The sequence below is a fragment of the Phasianus colchicus genome, chromosome 15 (genome assembly GCF_987193195.1).
Source record: "Phasianus colchicus chromosome 15, bPhaCol1.hap1.1, whole genome shotgun sequence".
NCBI lineage: Eukaryota > Metazoa > Chordata > Aves > Galliformes > Phasianidae > Phasianus > Phasianus colchicus.
Window position 1 is genome coordinate 11,005,102 of NC_143450.1, and position 23,431 is coordinate 11,028,532.

General features: G+C 46.3%; 1 protein-coding gene across 1 annotated transcript in view; it reads left to right on the forward strand.

The window, feature by feature from the left end:
• LOC116231906 (serine protease inhibitor Kazal-type 5-like) overlaps nucleotides 1–19,870 on the forward strand; it is a 40,381-nt gene extending 20,511 nt beyond the window's left edge. The window contains exons 2-14 of the mRNA XM_031597917.2: nucleotides 2,979–3,227; nucleotides 7,532–7,716; nucleotides 8,054–8,117; nucleotides 9,645–9,772; nucleotides 9,876–9,924; nucleotides 11,530–11,660; nucleotides 12,186–12,264; nucleotides 12,600–12,667; nucleotides 13,396–13,477; nucleotides 15,707–15,834; nucleotides 16,197–16,260; nucleotides 18,910–18,962; nucleotides 19,418–19,870. Coding sequence (XP_031453777.2) covers nucleotides 3,147–3,227; nucleotides 7,532–7,716; nucleotides 8,054–8,117; nucleotides 9,645–9,772; nucleotides 9,876–9,924; nucleotides 11,530–11,660; nucleotides 12,186–12,264; nucleotides 12,600–12,667; nucleotides 13,396–13,477; nucleotides 15,707–15,834; nucleotides 16,197–16,260; nucleotides 18,910–18,915 — 1,065 coding nt within the window. The 5' untranslated portion in view covers nucleotides 2,979–3,146 and the 3' untranslated portion in view covers nucleotides 18,916–18,962; nucleotides 19,418–19,870. The remainder of the gene's footprint in view (nucleotides 1–2,978; nucleotides 3,228–7,531; nucleotides 7,717–8,053; nucleotides 8,118–9,644; nucleotides 9,773–9,875; nucleotides 9,925–11,529; nucleotides 11,661–12,185; nucleotides 12,265–12,599; nucleotides 12,668–13,395; nucleotides 13,478–15,706; nucleotides 15,835–16,196; nucleotides 16,261–18,909; nucleotides 18,963–19,417) is intronic.
• The last annotated feature ends 3,561 nt before the right edge of the window (nucleotides 19,871–23,431 follow it).

The following is a 23,431-nucleotide window of genomic DNA, read 5'->3' on the forward strand; positions in this document are numbered from 1 at the left end:
ATACCCACCTGTGAAATGCAAATAATAACAGGGGAACCTTGTAGGGATTCATTAGTGCTTTGAAGATGGTATGCGTTACGTGCTATTCCTGTGATCTTCCAAAGTTAGTCTCGTCCCTGCCTTTCGGATGTGCACCACTCGTGGTTGCTCACTTCCTGATTCACTTCCCCCTCCTCCCCAGCATCTTCAAGCTAAGTCAGCAGTGGCAAAGTCCTGTCCAGAACAGTCAGCACCATGCTGTGGTGGCTCACGGCCTGGGAAGGTGCAAAGGCAAGTCCATGCTCTTGTTCAAGCTGGGATTTGCTGTGATTGTACTGCAGATGTGGCAAGGAGACCTGTTGTGTGTGTCACCAATGTTTCATGCTGGAGTTTGCGCGACTGACACACAATGCAGTCTATAATCTGTAGTGTTTTTTGTGGTTTTAGAGCTAATCACAGTAAAGACATAGATTTTTGGTATGAAAGAGCATGTGGTGACAAGGAAGGTCATGACCTATGGGATGCTGGGTCCAGAGGAGGATGCAATCCATGCTGGGTTGAGGCAAAGTGGTTAGATGCTTTCCATGCATTGGGGTGTATAAAACATATTCAAATTAAACTTTTCCACGTCCTGTCCTTTTGAAGCAGCAAGTCTTGACAGATTCTTCTTGGAGAAGCTTGCTGCCGTGCTGTGGGCTGTTTCTGAGACTTCTTGCTGCCTCTCTATGTGCTCTAGAATGCGCAGGACTTGCTGTGCAACTGAAGTTCTCAGAAGCTGATGAAGTCAGGAAACTCCCATCATTCTTCTGGCTTCCAGCTCTCCTTCGTGAACTGGCCCCAGGATGCTGAGAGTTAACACAACAGCTGTTGCATTTGTAGCAATGCAGCCAGGTGGCGTGCAGAGTCAGCTGCTGGGATGCTGAGTTGAGCTGCATACCCAGCACAAGGGTTGTAAATGAGCAGCCTCTTGGGAAGGACGCTTCAGTGGAGCTTCATTTTGTGCTCAGGTAGTTCATCCTGGCTGAAGGGAGAGGATCATGATGTAGACCTTGTGTAACTGCGGTGTTGGTGGGATTTCGGGATGACCAGAACTTGCTTCTGTGGAGGTCTGGGCAAAGCTTGTGTGAGACCTGTTGTAGCATTAGGTACAAACAAGGGAGCTCTGAGGCATTATATTGTAGTCTGGAAACTCAAACACATTTCCATTAGCTTGGGGTTGACTGTCTTGTTGGCTGACCACTGCCTGGGTTTTGGCTGCAGAAATGGGTGAAAACCAAAAATGTCATCTCGTGTCTTAAATTTTGTTCTTGCATGGGGTGTGTGCAGATCTGGTGCCTCCCAAACTGTGCTGAAGAGATGGATGAGACTCATGTCTCCTGCAGCATGGGGTGTGTGTGTAACTGGGTATCTCTGGAGGGGAGGAAGCCATCCTAATGTAGTGACTGACAGCAGAAATATGTCCTCTGAGGCTCTAAGCGAGGCACCTAGGTGCACAGAATGGGGATAGTCAACATGCAGAGATTCAGCCCAAAATGCTGTTCTGGCTTGCAGTGTTACATGTGACAGCAGTGCTCTACCCTTGACATTCACTAATTGAGAGCTTCAGATGAGCCCGAAGAAGCTGCAAGAAACCTTCTGTTCTGAATCTTAAGTGTTAACAGTGCTGAGAGGCTGATTAAAAATGGGAAAGTATCTTTGGAGTCCTTGGGCTTTGAAACATCTTGCTCTGGAGGTGCAGCTCATACTGCAGTGCTGGAGCTGAGAGCTCTGGACTCTGCTTTGGCTGGAAAGCAAAATATAATCTGCTCTACATTTGGTTTGTTAAATATGCCGAACAGCTATGTCTCTTCTCTTTTAGCCCTGAGGGCTTCTGGCTTGAGAGAGAGATGTAGTGGTGGGCTGGGAAAGAGAAGTTTCAATATTTTAGGGAAATAAGTGTCTAGTGCCAGTGTGGATACAGCCCCTCTGAGAGGGGAAAAGAGATGGTAGGGAGGTAAAAAGCATGCAAATTAGGACAGAAAAGGATAGCTCTGATGGGAATAATGTGTAGTTTTATTAAATATGTTAGTTTCCCTACTTGCATTATTTCTCGTTGGACATGAAGTTCATTTCCCTAGAACAGAAGCAGAGCAGTGGGAGCTGGTCTCACAGGGTGGCTGAACAGGTGGGGAGTGGTGATGGAGGAGCAGTGATGGAGCAGGAGCTGCTTGACAGAGAGCTCTGGAACCATTGAGGCTGTGCTGGGGTGAACTTGGCCGGGGCTCAGCAAGAAGGGTGAGGAGCTCTGGGCCCTGCAGGTGAGCAGGGCTAGTGGCATGCAGGCATGTGTTGCATTTCTAGTCTCATCTAATGCAACCTAGCACTGACATTAGGAAAAGTCTCCTTTACTCATTGAGAGCCATGATAGTGGTGCTGAAGCCACAGCACTTATTGCAGGGATGTGGGGTTTGCAGGGCAAAAGAAAAAAAAAAGGTAAGTTTTAGCACTGCAAGAGGGACAGTCCCTGGGAGAAATTTCAAACTAGGGGGTGAAACATGACTTTGTTCTTATTAGGGTTCAATTTGCCCCTCAGTAGTGGCTTTGGAGATTTCAGCCCAAACACAATGTTATTCTGAGGTGAGAATGGGGCAGCACAGCTCCTACTCTTGGGCATGGAGCACACCCTCAGAGCTGCTTGGGTGGACACTGGCATCCCTCTGGTGAGGAACTACCAAGGCAGAGAATTTAAGTAGTTATGCTGCCAGGAAGCTTTCCCTCAACTAAAACATCCCCAGGTGATACATAACCCTACTGGGTTTCCATCTCACAAGAGTTTGCCTAAATTTCATGTTGCTCAGCCTTTTTTCCTCTCTTGTGTTTTCCCAGTTGTTCCTCCATGATTATTTTTATACCATTTCCCATTTTTTTTTTTTCCTAACTGGGGATGTAAGATAACGGACCAAGTGAGAGCTGATCTACCTGGTATGGCATCATTTATGAACTCTTTACTTTTCTTCCAGAATTGAAGCTGAGAAATGAACAAAACTGTTTCTGCAGCATCTTTCTCCCAGCTGCTTTCCTCGGTGGCTCAGCACTCTTCAGCTTTAAATCAAGATTACTGAGATGCCGTAGCAAATCTATTGTTAAAGCATCAGGATCTTCTCTCCTGCAGCACATCTAGTCCTGCAATGCAGAATCCCAAGGAAATGAATGGGCTGACTAGATTCCACTGCAGGACTGAGATTGTATTGGCAAATCCATCGATAAAGGTAATCAAGTACGTAATGCAAGGTTTGTTTAATGCACTCTTGCTGCCATGCCTCTTCTGCTGGCGCTGCTTGTTGCAATTCAAGTACACCAGAGCAAATCATTTAAACTCTACGGGTTTGTAGAATTCTCCCTGTCCCCTTACATCACGTTTTGTACTACTGATTTGTTTTCAGGTGGTTGTAATTGGGAAGAAAATCATCTCTTTTTTTTTGGAAATTTTATTCTGGTTTTGGAACTTCTGATGTTGGTGTGGATTTGAATGGTGGACAGGGTGCAGGGGGTGGGAAGATGGAATGAGAGGCAGCAATCATGGGTTGTTTCAGGGTCAGGATCTGGATCTCTTCCACCTTCCTTGACTGCTTCCATCCTCCTTTTGCTTCCAGGGCCGGGATTTGCTCTTGCTTGGTCAGTCCAACTGTGTCTGGCACACAGGGTACTTCCTTCTGGATCAGGGTGGTCAGGCAGTTGTCTTAAATCAACACGTTGTTTTACTTCTTTAGAAGAATAGAGCTTTTAGTGGAAAGATGATCATAAAAACAAAACCTGTCTAAAGATGAGCCTTCTCTACCACTCTGGTTGATTTGTGGGAAGACACCTCAGTAACCAAGAATGCCCTTTGTTTTTGTTCTCCAAATAGGATTCTACACGCTTTTAAACTACCATATCCTTGTTGGCTTTTTCCATTGTAGTTCTTTTTCAATTTCTCCCAAGAATTTACTGAGACGTACCATATCAGGCTGGTTGTCTTTTCTTCCTTTTGTTCTCCCCTCTAATTCCATGCCTGAATATGCTTACAGAAACCATGCCACGATTCAAGTCAACACACAGCTCTTTAGATTTTCCATTAACCATCTGTATGACCTCAGGCAGTTTTCTTTTTCAAATTCACCACTGTGAATCTGCATGTGATCTAATTTTTTGAGTTGAAAAGAAACGTTAAGGATGACCACGCACCAAATTAGGACTTTCTACTCACTTGGCATTGGCTTCAGTTTTAAACACTAGCAAATATTCTGATTTGAGAAATGTGGCAGCAATTTATTATGAGGATTTATACTTGAGCTCAGCTGTGTTGGTGCCTCTGGCCAAATGCATATATCATGCAAAAGTATGTGTGTTTTTTTTTTCCTTCTTCAGACAGGCTGACCTGTCTCTCCTGTGCAGCCTCTGCCTGCTTGCCCGTACTCAAGACTCTTGTGGCTCTGGTCTGCTAGGCTGCCATTTATCCACATCCTTCAAACCTTGTAAATGACTTTTCCCTCACATTTCATTTACTTTTCCTGGATAACAGTACACCTGGATACGATACCTGGATACACACTGGATAACAGTACACCTGGCTCCTTCCCATGTATTCACATTCTGAAACTTCGATGTCATCTTTATTTTCTTTTCTCTCATCTACTGAGAATCTCTGTCTTATAGCCTTCATATTTCATCATTTCTTTGGGAGAGGCCTTAGCAGGGCTGATTGGTCTCCCAAGTGCCAGGTGGGCTGAGAAAAGGTTTTTCACCAATAACGTTGCTCTTTTTTTTCTGAAGATAACTGGGAGAGACGGGGAAGGGATGAGGATTCTGCAATAAGGTTTTTCTACATGACCTGTAAGAGCAAATTTGAAATCTTTCAACAGGATCTCAAGCAAGTTTTTCAACTTGTCTGAATGCTTACTATTTAGGTTCAAACAGGATTGCTTTAATATAAACTATCTACCTTCCAGAGGTCTTGACTGACCCAGTCTTTCTATTGTCTACTGGGACAAAATAACTAAAACAAAATCCTTTCAGCTTATTTTGAAATATGAAATGGTATTAATGGTATGCCAGAGTGATACCTCTGTCTTACAAACCATTCTAAACATGGGAAGAATTCCCCTGTCTATGTGTAAGGGAAAATGAAACGATCCGTTTGTAATTTTCTTACCTTGACAAAATGCAGGGAGTGACTCAAATATGTCCCATCCTTATGGAAATTAATTGTGTTAATGGGATGATTAGAATTTAAAGCTACTGTCATCAGACTGGTTTTTGTGGCTAATGATGGTTCTTGGGAAGATTATGTCATAAAGAAGGCGGAGAACCTGGTCATCTATATATATGTGATCTGACCTGAGCCTTTTCTTTGGGTCTCATTGAGCAATGCGCTAATAGAGGCTACATAGGCAAACAGCTGCCACCCTCACCATGAAAATAGAAGGTGCTTCGGTGGTCCTTGCTCTGGCTTTTTTCTGCTTCTTCTCAGGTTAGTAACCTCTGATGCTCTCTGTGCTGGAATCTGGGACTGGAACAGCACTTAAAGACATTGAAATAGAGGATTAGAGAGGCACTACTATTTAAAACGAGCAGTGATGTAACCAGAAGACCATTTTTTTTTTTACTGTACTACTCATGAGACTGATTTTAACACTTTTTTATAATGTTTTTTTCTTTTGCATGTGACAATGGTGAATTTCCTCCATATTCAAGCAACTATCTATATTTAGTGGAGTTAACAGTTTAAAAAAAAAAAAAATCCTGAAACTAAACCTCCCAACTGCTTATGTGGAAGAATAAAAACTTCCAGCCAGACTGAATTTTTGCATAAAAATCTAATTTTGAACAAAAATATACTACACCTTCTGGTGTGTTCAGAAAAATGGGAATTTCTAGTCAATTTTCTTGTTAGTGAATGCATTTTCATACGGCTGCAATAGGGAAACTTGAGCAGGAGCTCAGAGTTGATGCAGTGGTCTTTCACTTCACTGTTTATGCTGAAAAAGATCTAATGGAGGATTTCTCGATAGTTCCATGTGATGCCACAGATGATGCAAGAGAAAAGGATGAAACATGTATTATACATGCTCTAAATGGCTTAGTAGAAAGGAACAGATATCAGCCACTCATCTACTGAGTCATTAATTCTGTAATTTATATGAAGTATTGCAAATGGAATGGGCCTTGAAAAGGAATTTGAAGCTCTGGACAAACAACGATATTATGGGCTGGCTTTGGTATCCCCATTTAAGGTGAAGATGAAAGCCAGTGTTTGGATGAGGTTGATACGACTACCACTGCAAACAGTTATTGATGCAACCTTGAAATTGGGATTTTAAGAGAAAAGTGACACATTAAAGGAGGACACAAAGATGCAAACAAGAAAAAAACTGTGATTTTTGCATTTGAATGACAAAAAGCAGCAGTGTTCTAGAAAGTCTCTAATGCTTAGTCCTTTCTGTCAGTGTACAATAATGTATTGGATTAGCTTTTATCTGGAGGTATTTGGGTGGATTAGGAAACTGCATTAAACATTTTAATTAAATGCTTTTGATTTAAAACTTCCTTTCAAAGACTTTGTATGGTTTCATTGTTGTTTATTTTCTGCAGATGTTGCCAGCCAAGCTTCAATTAAGGCGAGTCCAACCTTTTCTATTCTGTCTTTCCTTTTATATTGCCAACTATGCTGCTTAATGCATGCTCTAAGCAAAGTCATACAGACAAACCGTACTGAGAGATCATCATGCTTTTCCTGTGGCTGAAAGAGAGGAGTTATTTTCTGTGTTTAGAGACAGTCAGCAATGGCTCTAGCTGTGTGTTTGGTGTTTTATGCTGAACAAACATCCGAACTGCTCTGGAATGAGGTTAGAAATGGCGTGAGCTGTATTTCTAGAGATATTTCAAAAATGTGCTTCTGATCCAGCAGAAACCCCCATTTCTGGTAACTTCTGAGTTTGATAATTATAATAATTAAGCAAAGCCCTTTGAGACTCAGAAAAATGATTTGATTCAATGGCTGAGAAGTCAGCTTCGTTCATGTTTTAATCAAATAAGCTTCTCTCTCCTTAGTAAAGACTGTTTTGGAAAACATAGTAGCCAAAAATAACGAAATGCTTCATTAATTCTCTACAGCCCACATTCCCAGTTCCCCTGCAGAAGAGGCAATTGGCTGATGCAGAGTTAGACATTATTGCTGCCATCCCTGAAGAGTGTGCTTTTGTGGTTCATCCCTTGCACCCAAATCACTCCTCAGTTACTCCGCTCTGGCCAATTGCTTTCACATCCTGCTGGCACTTCTAGGGCTGTATGTTATATTCAAGAGCATAATAGAGTCCTCCCCTGCAGCGGGTAGCAATTTGCAGCTGTATGCAAATTAAGTGTGTATTCCTTTTCTCATGAATAATGGCCTTTGCAATGAGTTTTGAACTTTCTTCTTGCCTTGGGAGCCACGAGCAGAGCTCTGAGTGCAGCAAGGGATGGGGGGGGAGGGGAAGGGGAGGAAGAGTGACAGCCCCAACCCCCAGACAATCAAATGTGAATGAACTGTTTGCAGGACCTTGATGGCCTCCGAGAGAGCCCACCGTTGACCGTCCTCCTCCGTGCATTTCAGAACGAGTGCATGAAAATCTGGTCCCTCCTTCGCAGTGGGAAGTTCTCCTGTCACACCAACAGGCAGCCCATCAGAGGACCCGATGGCAGGAGGGACCTCAACAAGTGCCTGATGTGCCAGCGGCTGCTGTGAGTATCGGCCCCTCGGAGCCCTGGGCCAGCCAGAGCAGTTTGCAGTTGTCCAGCAAACCAGTGGACCCAGCAGTGTTGTTTTGTTTCTCTAGAGGATATTGAATAGGATGGGAACAACTGGATGCTAGGCAGTGAGAAATGATGGCAAAATGCCACCAGTGAGGAGATGCTGAATACCCTGAGCATGTCTCATGGGGCTGGAGTCCTGGTCTGTCCCACTGCATTGCACAACAAGGAGGTGGGGTTGGCAGGGCTGCTTTTAATCACCGGTTATTTTGGCTTTACGTCTGAACACTGCGCGCCACTCTGTTGCTCACACCTCCCTTTTTTGCAGGGAAAGATACTCCAGAAACAAAGGGAGTGGTGAAGAAGCAAACAGGAACGTGAACTCTGGAGAGGTGAGGTGAAACATCGGCCGCTCGGCTGGCCAGCAGCAGGGTGATGCTGTGGGGTGGCCCTTCTGCTTTCTGGCCTGTTCCCTGCTTGCAGCGTGGGGAATGCCAGCTTAGCTGATGTGCGTAGGTCTGGTGATGCTCAGGGCAGAGCAGCTGGAGCAGCAGCCAGCTTTGTGCTATCTGCCAGAGTAAAAGAAACCTGAACTCTGTTCACACAGTCTCTATCAGGCAATTACTGACACAGCACCTATGGTCTGTGTTTGGCCAGAGCATAGGCTAAGGAAGGTACCTCCTGTTTATAAAGCACATGGTTGGCATCTGGCAAGTAATTAGCGATGGCGTGTGAGAGCTCTGACTAGGGCAGGGTGTGGGACAGGCTGGATCTAATTGTGCCCTGTTTATCTTGTTGATGCACATGGCTGCTTTCTTTCACCCACAGCTGTCTCTCTAGACAGCACACCTTTATGGAGTGGGACTTGTCTTTTCCAGTCTTGGGTTTTCATTCAGAATTGGAGCAAGCTGGTTTCCATCAGATAGCATTAGCTGTTGTGATTTATTCTTTTATACCTCCTGGTTAAACAGGATAACTTTCTGGCTCTGCTGTGTCCAGGCAATTTAAATGATTTATAAAGCATAGCTATTCTAAGGAAATCTTTTTTAAACATCTGACTTGCCAGCGTGTGGTCCTAAAGGCAGAAGGACTGTTCCAGAGTGTCAGGCAGAGACCTACCTTGGACTTCATTGTTCAGCCACCCGTTCAGTGTGGCTTTTGGCAAGGAATGCTCTGGACTTGACTTTTCCCTACCTGCATAGCTGGGATAAGCTATCAAACCATCTCCTCCACTGTGAGGGGAGAGAAAAAAAATGTTAAACTTGCTGAATAAAGGAGCCTTAAGGCTCAGTATAGCATGGGTGATGCTGATGCCCCAGACCTGTTTGCGAGTCCTGAAGGTCATAGGAAAACTGCTCAGAAGAGGCAGGAATGCTTAAGAAGGTTTTACTGCAAAAGTCTTGTGATGTTAACACACAATGTCATGTTGGGCAGAAGGTACAAATGCCCCCTCCTGTCCCTGCATACCTGGAAGCTTGAGGTATGGAGGGGTTTTTTGTTGTCTGCAGCCTCTGCTGCCCTCTGCTTTTTAAGATTCAGGGTAGTGTGCTCCCTCAGCAGTTTGAGAAACCAACATCTTCATGCAAAATTAAACAAGAAAGTGTTGCTTTTATACTTACAGTAGAATCTAAGTTCTTCAGGCAGGCTCTTGTGTGCCGCCTCTATTAGAAATAAAACTCCCCTGGATCAGAAGATAAATGTACACAGCTAAGAACACAGATTTACTTGCTTTACATTGCGTGCTATGGTTTAAGAAAAACACATCAGGCAAACAATTGATGGTTTGCCACTGAGTTATGCCTGAAGGAAACACAACTGTTAGAGATGTAATTGATTGGGCGGTGACGCTGTGTGGATTCATGGGAGATGCATCTTGGTCAGCATATCTGTGTGAAACCACATTTCTGGTGCTGCTGCAGGATGAGTGCCGGGAGTTCCGGGATCTGTTCAAGAATGGGAAGCTTTCCTGCACCAGGGAGAACGATCCTGTCCGGGATTCCTCAGGGAAGCAGCACAGCAACAAGTGCATCATGTGTGCGGAGAAATTGTGAGTAGAGGAAACCAATGTTTGTTATCGAGAGTGGTAATGGGGCTGGGGTGGGCTCCTACAGCAATGTTCTCTTCACTTTCTCATCCTTCTTTGCTTTCAGCAAAAGGGAGAATGAGCAGAAGGCAACTTCAACCAGAGGGAAACAAAAGGTGAGATTAAAGTACCGGGTCAATATACAAGTCTATAGGATTCCTACCCAATATTGCCACACTCAATTTCTTTGTTACTTTGGAGATCCACGTGGCTTTCCCTGTCTGTTTCTCATTGATGTCCTTTCATATCCTGAGTGAATAATTTGTTTGAATGCTGTGGTCTATCCCACTGACTGCAGTGACACGGGGACAAACCCCATCACAATAAGAAGCTGAGCGGAACTGCCCTGATATCTGGCACGAGGGTGGAGAAGGCACTGCTGCTGAGAGCGCTAATGAGATTGAAAAGAAAATCTGGGTGAAAAGCTTTAGATGTGAGCTCTGAGATGCTCAAAAGTTCATTATGTCGTGGGAGGAGAGTTCAGTCCTGTGCTGTCCCTTGGGTGGCTCAGTTTCAGCTTTCCTTGATTGGAAACCTCACTCTCATGACGCAGCCACTGTGACCTTGTGCACTGATACTTCTCTGGTGAGAGCAATTCAGCAATGGGGAAAAAAAAGCACTAAGTAAATCTTGCCATTTCTGTCTTGCTAGGAACTGGTATGGTCCCCTTAAGCCTCATTCTTGGGGATAATCCTGTTTCAGTGCTTTTCCTAATAACGGTGGCACAAAAAAAAAGTGGAAGCGTTAATGAAACTTGCTGATGGCAAAGCTGGGAGGGAGGATCAGCAGATCACTCAGGACTAATTGGATAGCACTGAGGCCTGGAGTAATAGAAACAAGATAAAATGTAATAACAGAGAGTGCAAGATCACACAGGCAGTGATTAACGAGAATTCCTGCTCATCAATTAGAAATGACAAAGGATAAGAAAGCTCTGCATTTATTAGTGGGTCACGGATGCGGCAGGCCTGCGAAGGAGGCAAATGCACATCTCAGCAAAGCTTGTGCAGCAGAGGTCGGGCTGACAGCAAATCTCCAGAAATGCTGCTTTAAAGGGAGAGGGTTTGAGAGACACTGTTAGGGGGAAGCAGTTCTGCCACAGCAGGTCTGGGGTTCACCTGGGGTTTGGCTCATTGCCTCACTGTGTCCCTCCTTCACCCAGCCAGTGTGGCACTGGGAAGGTGTGGGTAAGAAGTCATGGTTAAGTTGGATCTGGTTATGCACCTCCTATTTCTGCAATTTGGAGTTGGCTATTGCAGGGCCTCAAATAGCTGACTTAGAAGTGGGGACTTTGAAGCACGTTTGCATTGTGCCGTCATGCTTCAGATGTTGCTGCTTGGTCCTCAAAGTGCTGTTGGTTGTGGGGGGGACTTCTTCTTATGTGAAGTTTTCTGAGTGGCAACTTAAAAACAGCTGTAAGGGTGTATTAAGGGCGGTGGGAGAAGTGGGAGGGACCCCATTACCTTATCAGGCACATCGCTGGCATGCTCTGGATAGCCCCACGTGGAGCATGACAATTAGAGCATGGCAGAGAGCTCCTAACACGTGCCATGCAGGCAGAGGCACCCGCCGCTCTTCTGACTCACTCTGTTTGCAGCCATGTGGCTGTGCCACACACCCTCTTCCATATCTCACACCCGGGCTCTCCTCTGGTGTGTTTGGGAAGTCTCTGAAGATCAGAGGGATGTGGCAGGGTGCCCTAACTGCTGCTCCTTCCGTAGGATGACTGCAGTGAGTACCGTTCCCAGTTTGAGGCTGGTGGGCGGCTGTCCTGCACACGGGAGAACGACCCCGTCCGGGATTCCTCTGGCAAGCAGCACACCAACAAGTGCCTCATGTGTGCCGAGAAGCTGTGAGTACAGTTCCTGGCAACAGCAAAGAGGGAAAGCTCATGCTGCAAAAGTGCAGCTTCTGCCGGTGTGGCTGTGCCTGGGGGAGTCCCGAATCCCAGCGGCCCCCCAGGAGCTGCTCCTGCAGTGGGGCTGTGGATGTTGCCCCTCTTCCCACCCTCCCCCTTAAACCCTCAGGGAGCAGAGGAGAAGCAGGGTTGATAGAGAGCAGCCCTTTCCTTGGGGCAGCTCCCAAGGGGTTTCCCACGCGTGTACTTTGCCTTCCAGATGCTCTCTGTCCACTCCCATAGAGCATATGCAGAAGCAGCCCTGATATGAAAGCAGCCACCTGGAGCCGGGATGTAGCGTACAGTGGGAATGGTGAGGAGAAGGGAAAAGGCTTAGGGGGTGGGAATTAGGTGCAGGGCCACCAGGGATGGGGAGGCTGGTGCCTAATGACATGATGCTGGCTTGCAAGGTAGCCCCAGGTCCTGGCAGCATTTGCACCGCCATAGTGCTCCTTTCTTTCTCCTCTCCCCTTTTTCCAGCAAAAAAGAAGCTCAAAGAGGAGGTCAGTCTGGAACTGCCCAGCGCAACAAACAGTCTGCTGCAGAGTGTGCAAACCAGGTGGGACTGAGCTCGGATCATCACCAGGCTTGGGAAAAGGGGTCAGTGGGTGTGGGGACCCTGATGGTCAAGGGTTACCTGTGGTCCTGGTGCTTGAGGTGCAGGAGCCTGCTGGTGATGGCAGAGAGGCAGGTTGCATTGCAAGTCCTGCTGGTTAATGGGATGGGTTTGTATATGAGCATGCATAATGGGCAGTTTTGGACTCCTCTATGGGGCAAGCATCAGAACTGCTTCTTCATAAAGAGCTCCGTGGTTCTTGGGGGATGAGAAGGAGGGACGGGAGCTGCTTTAATCTCACTGCTTGGTTGTAAAACACGATCCTGTCTATCTTCCAGAAGAGCTGCAGTGGCTCAGGGTTTCAGCAGGGTATGAATGAGAGACGGCCATTCTCCACAAACAGAGAGTGAGTACATCAGCACTGGGATCCCAGCCTGGCCCACAAGTCCTGGGGTCTTGACACTGAGAAGAAGCACTTAGAATAGGGCATATATACAACACTCTTTCCTTTTCAAAGGCATTCTTGCTTCCCCTGCACGCAAAGCAGTGGTGACTGCTGCGCTCAAAATCCCTCCCTAGCCTTGCCCCCGAATCCTGCCTTCTGGCAGGCACACAGCTGTCCTGTTGCCTGGCCCAGTGCATCCTCATCTGCTGACCTGAGGCAGTGCTGCGCGCACCATGTGCTGTCTGGGCACTGAGCAACCCCTGAGGGATTTTAGGGCTGCCAGACTCTGGCAGGGCTCAGTTACTGTGTTGTCTAAGCCTTGAGGAACTCCCTTAATCTTCCTGCTTTTTGCTGGTGCAGCCCATTCATCTGCCCCCAGCCAGCATTGCCAGCAGACAGAGTGCAGAGATCTCCATAGCAGCAATGGCTGTTGCAAATTCAGGGACCAGGTTTCTGGGATCATTTCTATGATGAGCATCTGTTGCTGACCACCCCTAAGGATTCAAAGGTCCTGTTGCAGGGAGTGCCTCCATCCCATGGCAAGCCAAATGTCCTGTTGAAAAACAAGGTACAAAATGATGGCAATGCACCTTAGTGCAGTTCAATTCCACCCTGGGGTGATGATGTGGCTGAAAGCATCTGCACATCTGTGGCTGTGTCATGAGCTCTATGCTTTCTCTCCCTGCCAGCCCACAAGGAAACTTGGCTCAGGACTGCAGCCCGGCACCCAGCCGCCAGGGACAGAGTGGAGGCACCAACACCTACCAGCCGGTATGCCAAGCTCCCACGGGTCAGGCACAGCCTTTCCCAGCAGCTGCCCCAGTTTCTGTTGCAATCTCTAGCCTCACAACGGGACCTGTATCCTTAGAGGGGTTTAGGTGGGTGGTAGAGTCTCTACCCTGATGCTGTCCCCTGGCATCAAAAGGGAGTGAGGCTGGATGTGTCCAAACGGGAGTCTCTGAAGCCAGTGCTGATGCTGGCGTTGGCTCATTGTAGAAGTATGTCAGGTATGGGAAGCAGTCTCCAGGAGGTGAAGGTAGTGGCCCTTCCTGAATGCTGAGATGTTGGGTCAAAGACCATGGCCAGAGCAGGGTGCTGGGGCTGACTGGGGGGCTGACAAGAGGAGGGCAGAGGGAGTAGTGGGGGAGGACACATTGAGCAATAGATAACGACTGTATGTGGAATCATGTGGGAGGGAGAAGAGGGTGTATGCTCTCTCCATCTCAACAAGAACAAAATTTGTTATTTTTAACGAAGCTAAAGTAGAAATTATGAAACTAATAGGAGAAAATAAGTTACTATAAAAAGGATGACTAACCTGTGGATCTTGCTGTCACAGGGTGTTGCCAAGAGCTACAATGATTAAAAAAAATGACTTGCCACTTATAGTCCATACAGCAATTTAGGTACCATTTTGGAAGGGATAGGTAATGCCTTTCTGTGGGGCTGGAGGGACCTGACTGCAGACTGCCTTAACTCTCTCTGAAGTCTCTGTCACTGACTGCTCTTAGAAAAATGATATTAGAATAGAAAAACCTGGGAGGCGGTTCAGGTAGGGCAGTTTTAATGCATTCCAGAGGAAGCATTAGGCATAATAATGCCAGTCTGCTTCAGGGCTTAGTGGTATTTCCTGATAGCTCCAGTGAAGGAGTGGATGCTGATCAGCCTGACTGACGAGGGGTGATTCAGAGAGCAAACCTGCCCCTCTCCTCACTCCAGGACCACCTGTGAGCTTTGTCCCAGGGAGATGCTGTCCTGAAGGAGAGGCAGCAGTCGCTGTGAGGACTGTGGGGGACTGCTGGTGTGGTGGTGGTTGCACACGTGTGGGTCACGCCGTGGGCAGTGGTGTCTGGTGTGTGGGAAGGCATCTGGCAGGGAACTGCAAAGGTCAGCGCTGTGTGTCTTCGTGTCATCGTTAATTACCCAGATGAGGGAGGAAGCAGCACATTAATGAAATTAGCAAGTGATGTTTAAACAGAGGGTGTTACTGCAGCACCCTGTGCCGCTGAACCCTCAGCACTGCCCAGCTGGGAAACCTTTCTTCTCCACGGTGCTTTCAACCCCGTAGTGCAGCCGACCCCAGCAAAACAATGAGTCATTGCTTTGTGCTGAATGGTGTTTCTCCAGGTGGGACAGGAGGCAAAATGTCCTGCCTGCAGCTCTTCTCCGATTTCAATGACTGCAAATGGTGCAACACCTTTTATAGGACCTGGGGAATTCACTCCTTTTGTCTCTGCATTTTTTTTTTTTTTTTTTTCAGTCTTTGGTGCCCACCTTCAGCAGAGGTGGGTGGTGAGGCTGAGGAAGAGAGAGGGCTGTAGGATCTCCGACCTCTGCTGTCTGAAACTTGCTATGACTCTGCAGGCACCTGTGCCAGTGTGCTTGCAGGGTGACGATCTAATCATGAGGAGTCTTGTTCCTCCTGCTCTGAGCTCCTTCTAGCTGTGCCACGTCTGCTTTGTAGGAAAACTGATGCTAGATGCTCCTGCTGTCATGCTCGAGAAGAAAGAGAGGGCACACTTAATTAGTCAGAGCTATTCATACATGTTTGCATCTCTTCATTCCGTGGGTGTCAAGTTGTGCTGCATGTCAGGCTGCCCTTGGGCGGCTGGACTTGATTGTCGAGGTTTTCCCTTCATTTCTGCCAAGTGTCTTGCAGAAGCAACAGGCATGAAAGCCCTGATAAAGGACTAGGGACAGGTAGCAGACATTCCTTGTATTCTTGTGGATTTGCAGGGAGAAGTAAATGCGCCCTGGACTGAGATGTCAGGGTGGATTGGATGAGTGGGTCTGTGCCTGGAAGTGGGGTCTGGGCAGCTTTGTCCCCAAATCGTGGCTGGTTGGCTCAGCAGGAGGTGTTACCTCTTTGCTGAAGATGTGATGGATGTGCTGGAGGGCAGAGGGGCTCAGGGCAACGCCTGGTTTGTGAGCCCTTTAAGTTGTGCATAGGAGGGTCTTGCAAGAGAACCAGCACCAAATGTCATTTCTTTCTCTCTTCAGCTGGACTGTGATCGAATTCTGCACGGGGTAAAGGGTGGAAGGATTTTCTGCAGCGAATCCTCACAACCTGTCTGTGGCACTGATGGGAAAACATACAAAAATGAATGTGACTTGTGTTCAGCTGCCATGTGAGTAGGCGGAGAGATTTCAGTAATACAGGGCCATCCACCATTCCCGAGTGTCTTTTGCAGCACAGTGTTTGTTTTGATGTATCATGACTCACTATCAAGTGTGTCCTTGGTGCCTCGCTGTTAAGCAAACATAGATCAAATGTCTGAGATTAATCTGATGACAGCTAATTAAGATACACAACTTTCCAGAGTCCCTTATTCCCTTTCTGCCCAATCATAGGATTGTTTGGGGAGTAATAAATGCCATCAAATTGGAAGCAGTATCAAAGCTTTAAGGAGCCCACAGAGGACCACCGTGTCGATGTCAGAGAGCTGTGGCACTGGAAGTGAATAAGCAATGTCTTGTCCTCCCTTTGCAGGAGAGCATCAGTTTACATCACAGTAAACTATCGAGGTGAATGCCGAAAGACTGTCCCTGAAATGGTAAGTGCCTCCCTGCTACGGCATCCTGGTTTTTGTTCTAGTGTGTGTTGGAGTCCCAGCCTGGATCCTGTATCTGTGGTGGGATCATCAGAGCCCTCTTAGGAGGGTGCATGTAGTCCACACATGAAACACACTTCAGACTCAGGTTTAAGTCATTTTGAGGCATAATTTCCATGTTTTCCCAGACATGTCACTCTCCTACCATACAGTCTGGATAAAATATGTGGCTTTTCTCCTGGGATTTTGGTGAGGCCAAAAAAGACTGCAGTTGTATAAATCATAAGGGCCTAATTTCCCAAATGATATTCAGGGATTTGGTTGGGAAGGAAATATATTCCCTAAGTGGTATTCTTTTGGGAAAGGTCTTGTGTGATTCTCCTAGAGTAGATGAGTCAAAGATTTGTCAGTGGTGCTTCGTCTTCCCACTCATGGCAGCTCAGCAGCATCCAGAGCTTTGATTTGGAGCCAGGGTTTCCTAATTCGTGTGTTTTGGGTGTATGGGACTGACCTCAGTGTTGGCATGGACTGCTGAGAAACTGAATATTCATCCCCAGGAAAACACTGACACTTACTCCCATTCCAAACTTGGAATGAATCAAAATATCAAATCAGCTAAATGGAGAAGTTGTGCAAGATTTTTCTTTTCCCAATGAGAGATATGGCTTCTGAATATGAATTTGCTGACAGTGTTTGTAGGTAAAACAGTATTGCCTGTTGAAAAAGCTTTAGAGCAAAATTACCATCATAGGGCTTTTACTCTCCTCTGCTCATTGCCAGGATGTCCACCCATACCCAAAACTTTAGAAATGAGGCATTCCCATTCTTCTTCCTCTCTTCTATGAAGTACCAGAGTGCTCTCAATGCTGTTTAAAGCTGAAGAAAAAGTGCAGAGAAAAACAGTTTTGCTTGTGATCATGCTGTGGAGGTCTGTGTGTCTTGTTCTTTGGTGTGATGAAGGCATTGTGGTTCGTGTATGCTGGGAGTGGAGGCACTATGCGTACCTGTTGGTGGCTGTGCTCACGCTGCTGGAGACAGGCAAGACTGGGTGTACCATGGCAACTGAAAACCAGACAGGATTCCCTCAGAGTTGTGCCTGGGCTGGGATTCCTCACCATTTTGTGTTTTACCAAGATGTTACAGCTCTTGGGTCTCTGCAATTAGAGGAATATGCCATAGCACTAGAAGTCAGACAATTTGTAGCTATTCCAAGGAGAGCTGGAAGCAATTAAAGGGGAAGTGATAAGATTTTTCCACTGGGGAAAATCCTCCACAAAAACACCCCTCCAAACAAAGACTTATTATTTCTTTCTTTATGTATATTGTGTCACCTGAAGAATCAGATTGGAAATTTATGGAAGCCCATTTCCTTAGCAAACCCCTTGTGTCCGTCAAAGACTTTCCTTTTTTCTCAGTTGGAAGCTTATGAACAATGTACTGATCAGTGTTATTTTCTGCCACTGAAATTCATGCTAACATTCAGCTTAATGCATCCTTCTGAAGGCCCAGGCACTCGCTGTGTGGAGGAGATCACAGCGCCTTTGGCATCAGAAAAGGTTGTAGGCTGTTGCAATATGCAGAAGAAAGATGCAAAGGCCCAAAGACTTGAGTCTTGGAAAAATTTTGCTGCCCAAAAGTGTTGTTTGTCCTTGAGTCGTGTTTTGAAATTAGCCACGGTAATGCTGTGCTGCCTCACAAAATGTGTGTCCAAGCTCAGAGCCTGCAACCACTCCTGCTAGCAAAGCTCCTCCTGGATTTCCAACAGCTTGTGGCAGTCCTTCCCTACCAGCGGCCGGATTGCCATCAGGGAGGGATGGCTGTAGGAAGGGACAGGAGAAGTCTGGCTGGAGAGAGATCTGACATTAAAGGGTGTGTCTGGACAGCGTGCACTGATGTGGTGGAAAACCTTCCTGCAGAGAGAGCCCTGGGGCTGGCTGGCAGCCCCTGCTGCCTGTGTGAGGTCTGTGCCATAACCAGCCTCCTCTGATCCTGTTCTGCTTTACTGCAGATGAATGTAGCAGAGTCCACGGTTTCGATTTTTATTTTTATTTTTAACAAGGCAGCTGGCCACTGTGTCCTTCATGCTGTGACATATAGCTGTATTAATGGTGGGTCTTTCCAGAATGTTTTACTTTCAGTGCTGTATTCTTTTTTTTTTTTTTTCAGTTTCTCTTTTTGTTCAGATGCTTCTTCACAGATCTCCCTGTGACAGATACCAGTCTGTCCATGTTAGTAAACAGGTCAGGCAGAAAAAAAAATATGCAGTTTCTCCTTTTTAATTTGTTTTCTAAAGAACAGAGAACTCGCAGATTTCTAACGGGCAAGGCCATTTTCTTACAATGCTCTTTTTGTCATGCCTTTCTTAAGAATGTAGAAGAAGGGAAAAAGAAAAGAAAATAAAAACAAACAACAAAGCAGGACCTTTTCCAGCTAGATGTTGGTTTTAGAAACACATAGATCCAGGCTGAAATTTGTCTGTTTTCTGAGGCTGGCAGTGACCCACCCACTGCCCCGGTGCCACTTTGCATCCCAGCTGGTTCCTGTGGCCACTGAGCTGTCCAAAGGGGCTGCCATCTAGGTCCTAATGCTCTGCCAGCATAACAGCAGTGGTTGTGCTTGTGGATGGACTTATATTTTGCTCTTTCTTTCCAGAAATAATGGAGTTCAGACTGCCAGCAAATACCAGGGATCAGCTGTGACCAAAGGTACAGTGGTGCGGTGATTTGCTCCCTCTTGGACAACTTGTCCACATTTCACAAGGGTTTGGGTGTCAAATCTTGCCTGGGCAAGCTGTGGGGTATGTCTGGGGCAAAGGGCTCTGCAACACACCCTTCCCTATTGCCACAGCACTAGGATGGGGTGTGTGTCTTCTGCAGAAGAAGCAGGGTGAAGGAAAGCCCCTGCTGAGGGGGCTGAGCCCATTGGGCTGTGCAAATATCATGAAGACTTCATCTCTAGGGGGGTGGGCCATGCCCATTCCTTTTCCCCTCAGGCATCCCTGCAGAGGGAAAGGATGCTGGCAGAGCAGAGTACTGCAGTCCCCAGTCACAAGGAGGTGGAGGTGGCCCAAAGCAACCCAGCTTTGAGCTTTCCTTGTGGTTCTTCTGTGTCCCTTGCCTTTTGGAACTATAGTAATAAACCATCTACCCCGTTTCTTTAGGACAAGTAAAGGAAGATCTGATGTCAAGCACCAGGGAAGCTGCTGAGTTCCCAGTGCTGTTGGATCCACCTTCATCTCCTTCTGCAGCCAACAGGCCTGTCCTCGCTCAGGTGGAGGGTGAAGGGCTGTGGGGACCCAGTGGTGGCTTCCCACGTTGGCCCCACGCATGTTGTTGTAGTCGCTGCTCGGCTCGGGCTCTGCCCCCTCGCTGTGTCTTAGCATGTTTCTACAATAAAGATAACTCCACAGCGTCCTGTCGCTTTTCTTCACTGAGCCTCACAGGAGGGACGTGTGAGTCCCCGGTCCGGCTGCTCGCCGCGCGTCCCTTGAGCACTAAGCACCAAACCCAAGTGAAGATGTCAGACACAGACAAGAAGAATGTGGTCTGGGTTCTGTTAGCAGGGACCAGCAGTTGGGTTCTCTGACTCGCTGTAGGGCCTTGGGTGTATCTCTTTGCCTCCCTTCAGCCCTTTTCTCTTGCCTGTAAAAAATGGACATTAAAAGATGCTTACCTACCTCAGAGGGTTGTTTGGAGATTTTAATTGGTTTGCATTGGAGAGCCCACAGACGGAATTCTGTTCCTACGCACCAATGCTGGAGTGCAGGACGTTTAACTGTTGCAGTCATGGCCTCTTCCAGCCAACACCCGATGGGCCGTGTGTATTTCCTGTTCTTTCGTTTATGGCTGTTACTTAAAGCAAATATGTTCTTATTTGTATAAACTTTATTGCAGGACATTTCCAGAAGACCTTGAGTGAACGTACAGTGTTTGAGTCCACTTTAGCTATGACCTGATCTGCAAATACTCTCTGTTGTAGATAAGGCCGGAGTGACTTTCAGGTTTTGGCAGAATTTCACTCAATGCCAATTAATTTGGCTCCCTCCACAGATATTGATTTTTTTTTTTTTTTCAATTAAGTTATCGCGATCTTTTTTTTCTTAATGCAGCTAATGAAAATCGATTTTTACTCTCATAAAGTACTTCCGCATGTATCACATTTATCTGTCTATGGTTTGATTATCAGCAGGCTTTGACACAAGATTAATATTTTGTGTGCTGATTTTTTTAATGTGTGCAAACACTGTGGTTTAGAAGTACGTTATCTCTGCTTATTTCTATGTGGAAAATCCCACCTCGCAGTTATGCATGGCAGAAGTCACCAGTTGGATCCAATTTAGCTGTTTCTAGGGATGCAAGATTCCTCTGCCTTTGAGCGGGTGAATCCTTGAATGTTATTTATACTTTCTGAGAAGGATGAATATCAGATGGTAAAAATGTTCACTAATGATGTCTGCTCGCTGATTCCAGCTAAAATCGTGTGCAGGGACCTCTACGTGATTTTTGTAAAAGCAGTACACAATTTGAGGCTTAAAATAAGTTCTTGCAAATGAAAATCGGCGCACTTGAGAGCGCTATTATAACTTGTAGTGATTTCAAGCATTTAGATTTTGAAATAATCACCCATAAAACCTGCATTAATTGTCCTCTAAAACCAATGAGCTGATGAGGAGGGTGCCCTAGTAGCCTCTTCTGCTGGATTTGAGCACCTTCTGAATTTTTCCCGCTACCAGCACAAATTATCCACAGAAATCATAGCTGGTGTATTAATCAGATTACAAAACTGCTAAGAAGGCACACAACAGTGACTTTCTAAAGCTGCCTGTGCTGTAGTGAGCGTACTGTAGGTAGCAATGCTAACTTCTTCCTTTTAGCAGGTTTACCCACTGCTACCTTCCATCATTCCTTCCTCTTGTAGAGCCTCCTTTTGCAGTTTGATCTGGTGGCTTGCAGGCGATGTCTGTCCCCAGCAGTGCTCTAAGCAGCTGATCTCCAGGTAGGGCTCTGTGTGAGCAATGCAATGTGTTATTTCCATGGGGTTCCTAAGAAGGAGGAGGCAAAAAGATCAAGACGTGCTCCAGATATATTATTCTGTCTTCTGTTTTGCTCTTGGTTACCCTTTGTGGTGCCCTTTAACACTGTAAAGAGACCAGTCCTCTATAAACCTGGAAAGGTACCAGCACTCTGGAAAGTCTTCAGTTTGCTGTAAATTGCGCTGTATTACAGGCGTTTCTTTTGCCAAGACCCACTGACCCCACGTGGCTCGCAGTGTTTTCTAAGGCTTTGCAGGACTGGTGTTACGAATTGGCAGCCTCCAGGCCTCTCACAAATCTCCTGCTTCTCACAGCGTTTCTTCGACTTTTCCCAAGCACAACTGGGTTTTGAGCTCAACTGCTCCCTGCAGGGGCCTTGAGCCTCCTGCTTTTTTGCATAAAAGGTGTCAGGTACTTATGCAATCCTTAGGGGCATGCAAATGCTGCTCTGAGGACTGTTGATTCTGGCAAAACCCTCTGCAGACCTTGTACTCCCTTGCTATTTCCCAATCCCTGCAGTCTAGCAGCTCTGCCCACCAACTCCCATGGCCAACACAGCAGCAGTCTGTGCTTGCTGCAGGGTGATGTGGAAAGTGATGATTGTATGGAAGTGTGATGCTGTGGTACTGCCTCTGCAGGAGCCTCACACTGTGTAGGAGGACCCTATGTGTCTACTGCATAGCTGTCTCGTGGCTGTCCATACATCCCTAGGATGCTGAACCCTTCCAAGCAACCACAGCATATGGATCCCTGAGGGTTTCAGCCTTATCTCCCTGGATTATCAGAGGTTCAGCTCTGTGGCCCATCTGATTTATACTTGGGGTCTGATGAGCAGGCTTTTCTCTTTAGGGCTCCTATTCAGCACCTTTTGGTACATCTCCCTTCCCTGCAAGTCTCTCTGATACGCAGAGCTCTTGTCCAAGATTTGGGACCTGCCCTACTTCAGCCCTCTGCAGGAGATTTCTTGCTAAGCAGCCCTCCAACCAGGACCGCAGTACACGACAAAGAGCTGGAAGAGGTCTACAATACTTCCCCAGCATGAAGGTATGAGCACTCTTTTTGAGTAGGTCACTGAAGGCAGTAAGATGTCAATATAACCAACTGCAAGATACAAAACCACATGAAAATTCACAGTTTACCTTGATGCTGAAGGGCCAAAAAGAAACACTGTGGTGTTAGCACAGACACACTGCTGGCAAAGTGAAAATGAGCAAAGAGGATGAGATGGATGGACAGCTGATGGAAAAAGCTCTTCCTAATTGCTCCACAGAAGCCAGCTTGCCTGCAGGGCTGCAGCATGGGGCTGCTTGTGCATTACGCAGAGACCCTAAGACCAGTGCTGTTTGTCTTAGCAAAGGCATAGCTACAGCTGCAGCAATATTTTCTAGATGTCAGTTCCTTCCCTACATTACTGACAGGTGTTTGCTGTTCTGTCCCTTTAATCTGTATCCTATAGCAAACATTCCTTGAATTTAATAACTTAGCTGGAAGACAATTGCTGTGATCTTGATAGAACATGCTGAGTCAATCTATTTTAACTGCAGATTTAGTTTGCAAATACTGTCTCCTTGCTGATAAGATTCAGGTGTCATCTTTGTGGACATTGGCAGGAATTTTCTTGACCGTGACAGGTTTTACAGAGTCTGGCAATTAAGCTGTCAAGACACATTTTCCTCTGCCAGGAAGCACTAATTGATGATAGTCTTGGCTGCAATAGGCACAGAGAGATGGATATTGTAATCAGAATGAATAGAGGTCCTTGTAGTTGAGAGCTACATTGGTCCAAAGGTTTGGAGTCCTTGACATTTGGTGATATTGAGATAAGGAACAAGGCAGGAGATATCAGAGCTGAGTATCAGACACAGTATGTGAATAGAGACCTCTCTAGCTGGAAACATTGATATCTGGGGAGATTTTAACTCTGTGGATGCATACTGCAAAGTACTAATATTAGCAGAGCTACTGGATGTGAGAGCAAATAGAGTTTTCCATTAAGTAATCCCCAAAATCATGTTATTGTGGGTTTGCTTTTTGAGCGCAAGGGGTGTTGGAGATGTACTTCCCTTAGAAAATAAACCTGATATGATTCAACCTGAGCTCACTCTGTTTAAATCACACTGAAAGTAGATCTGCAAATAGGGA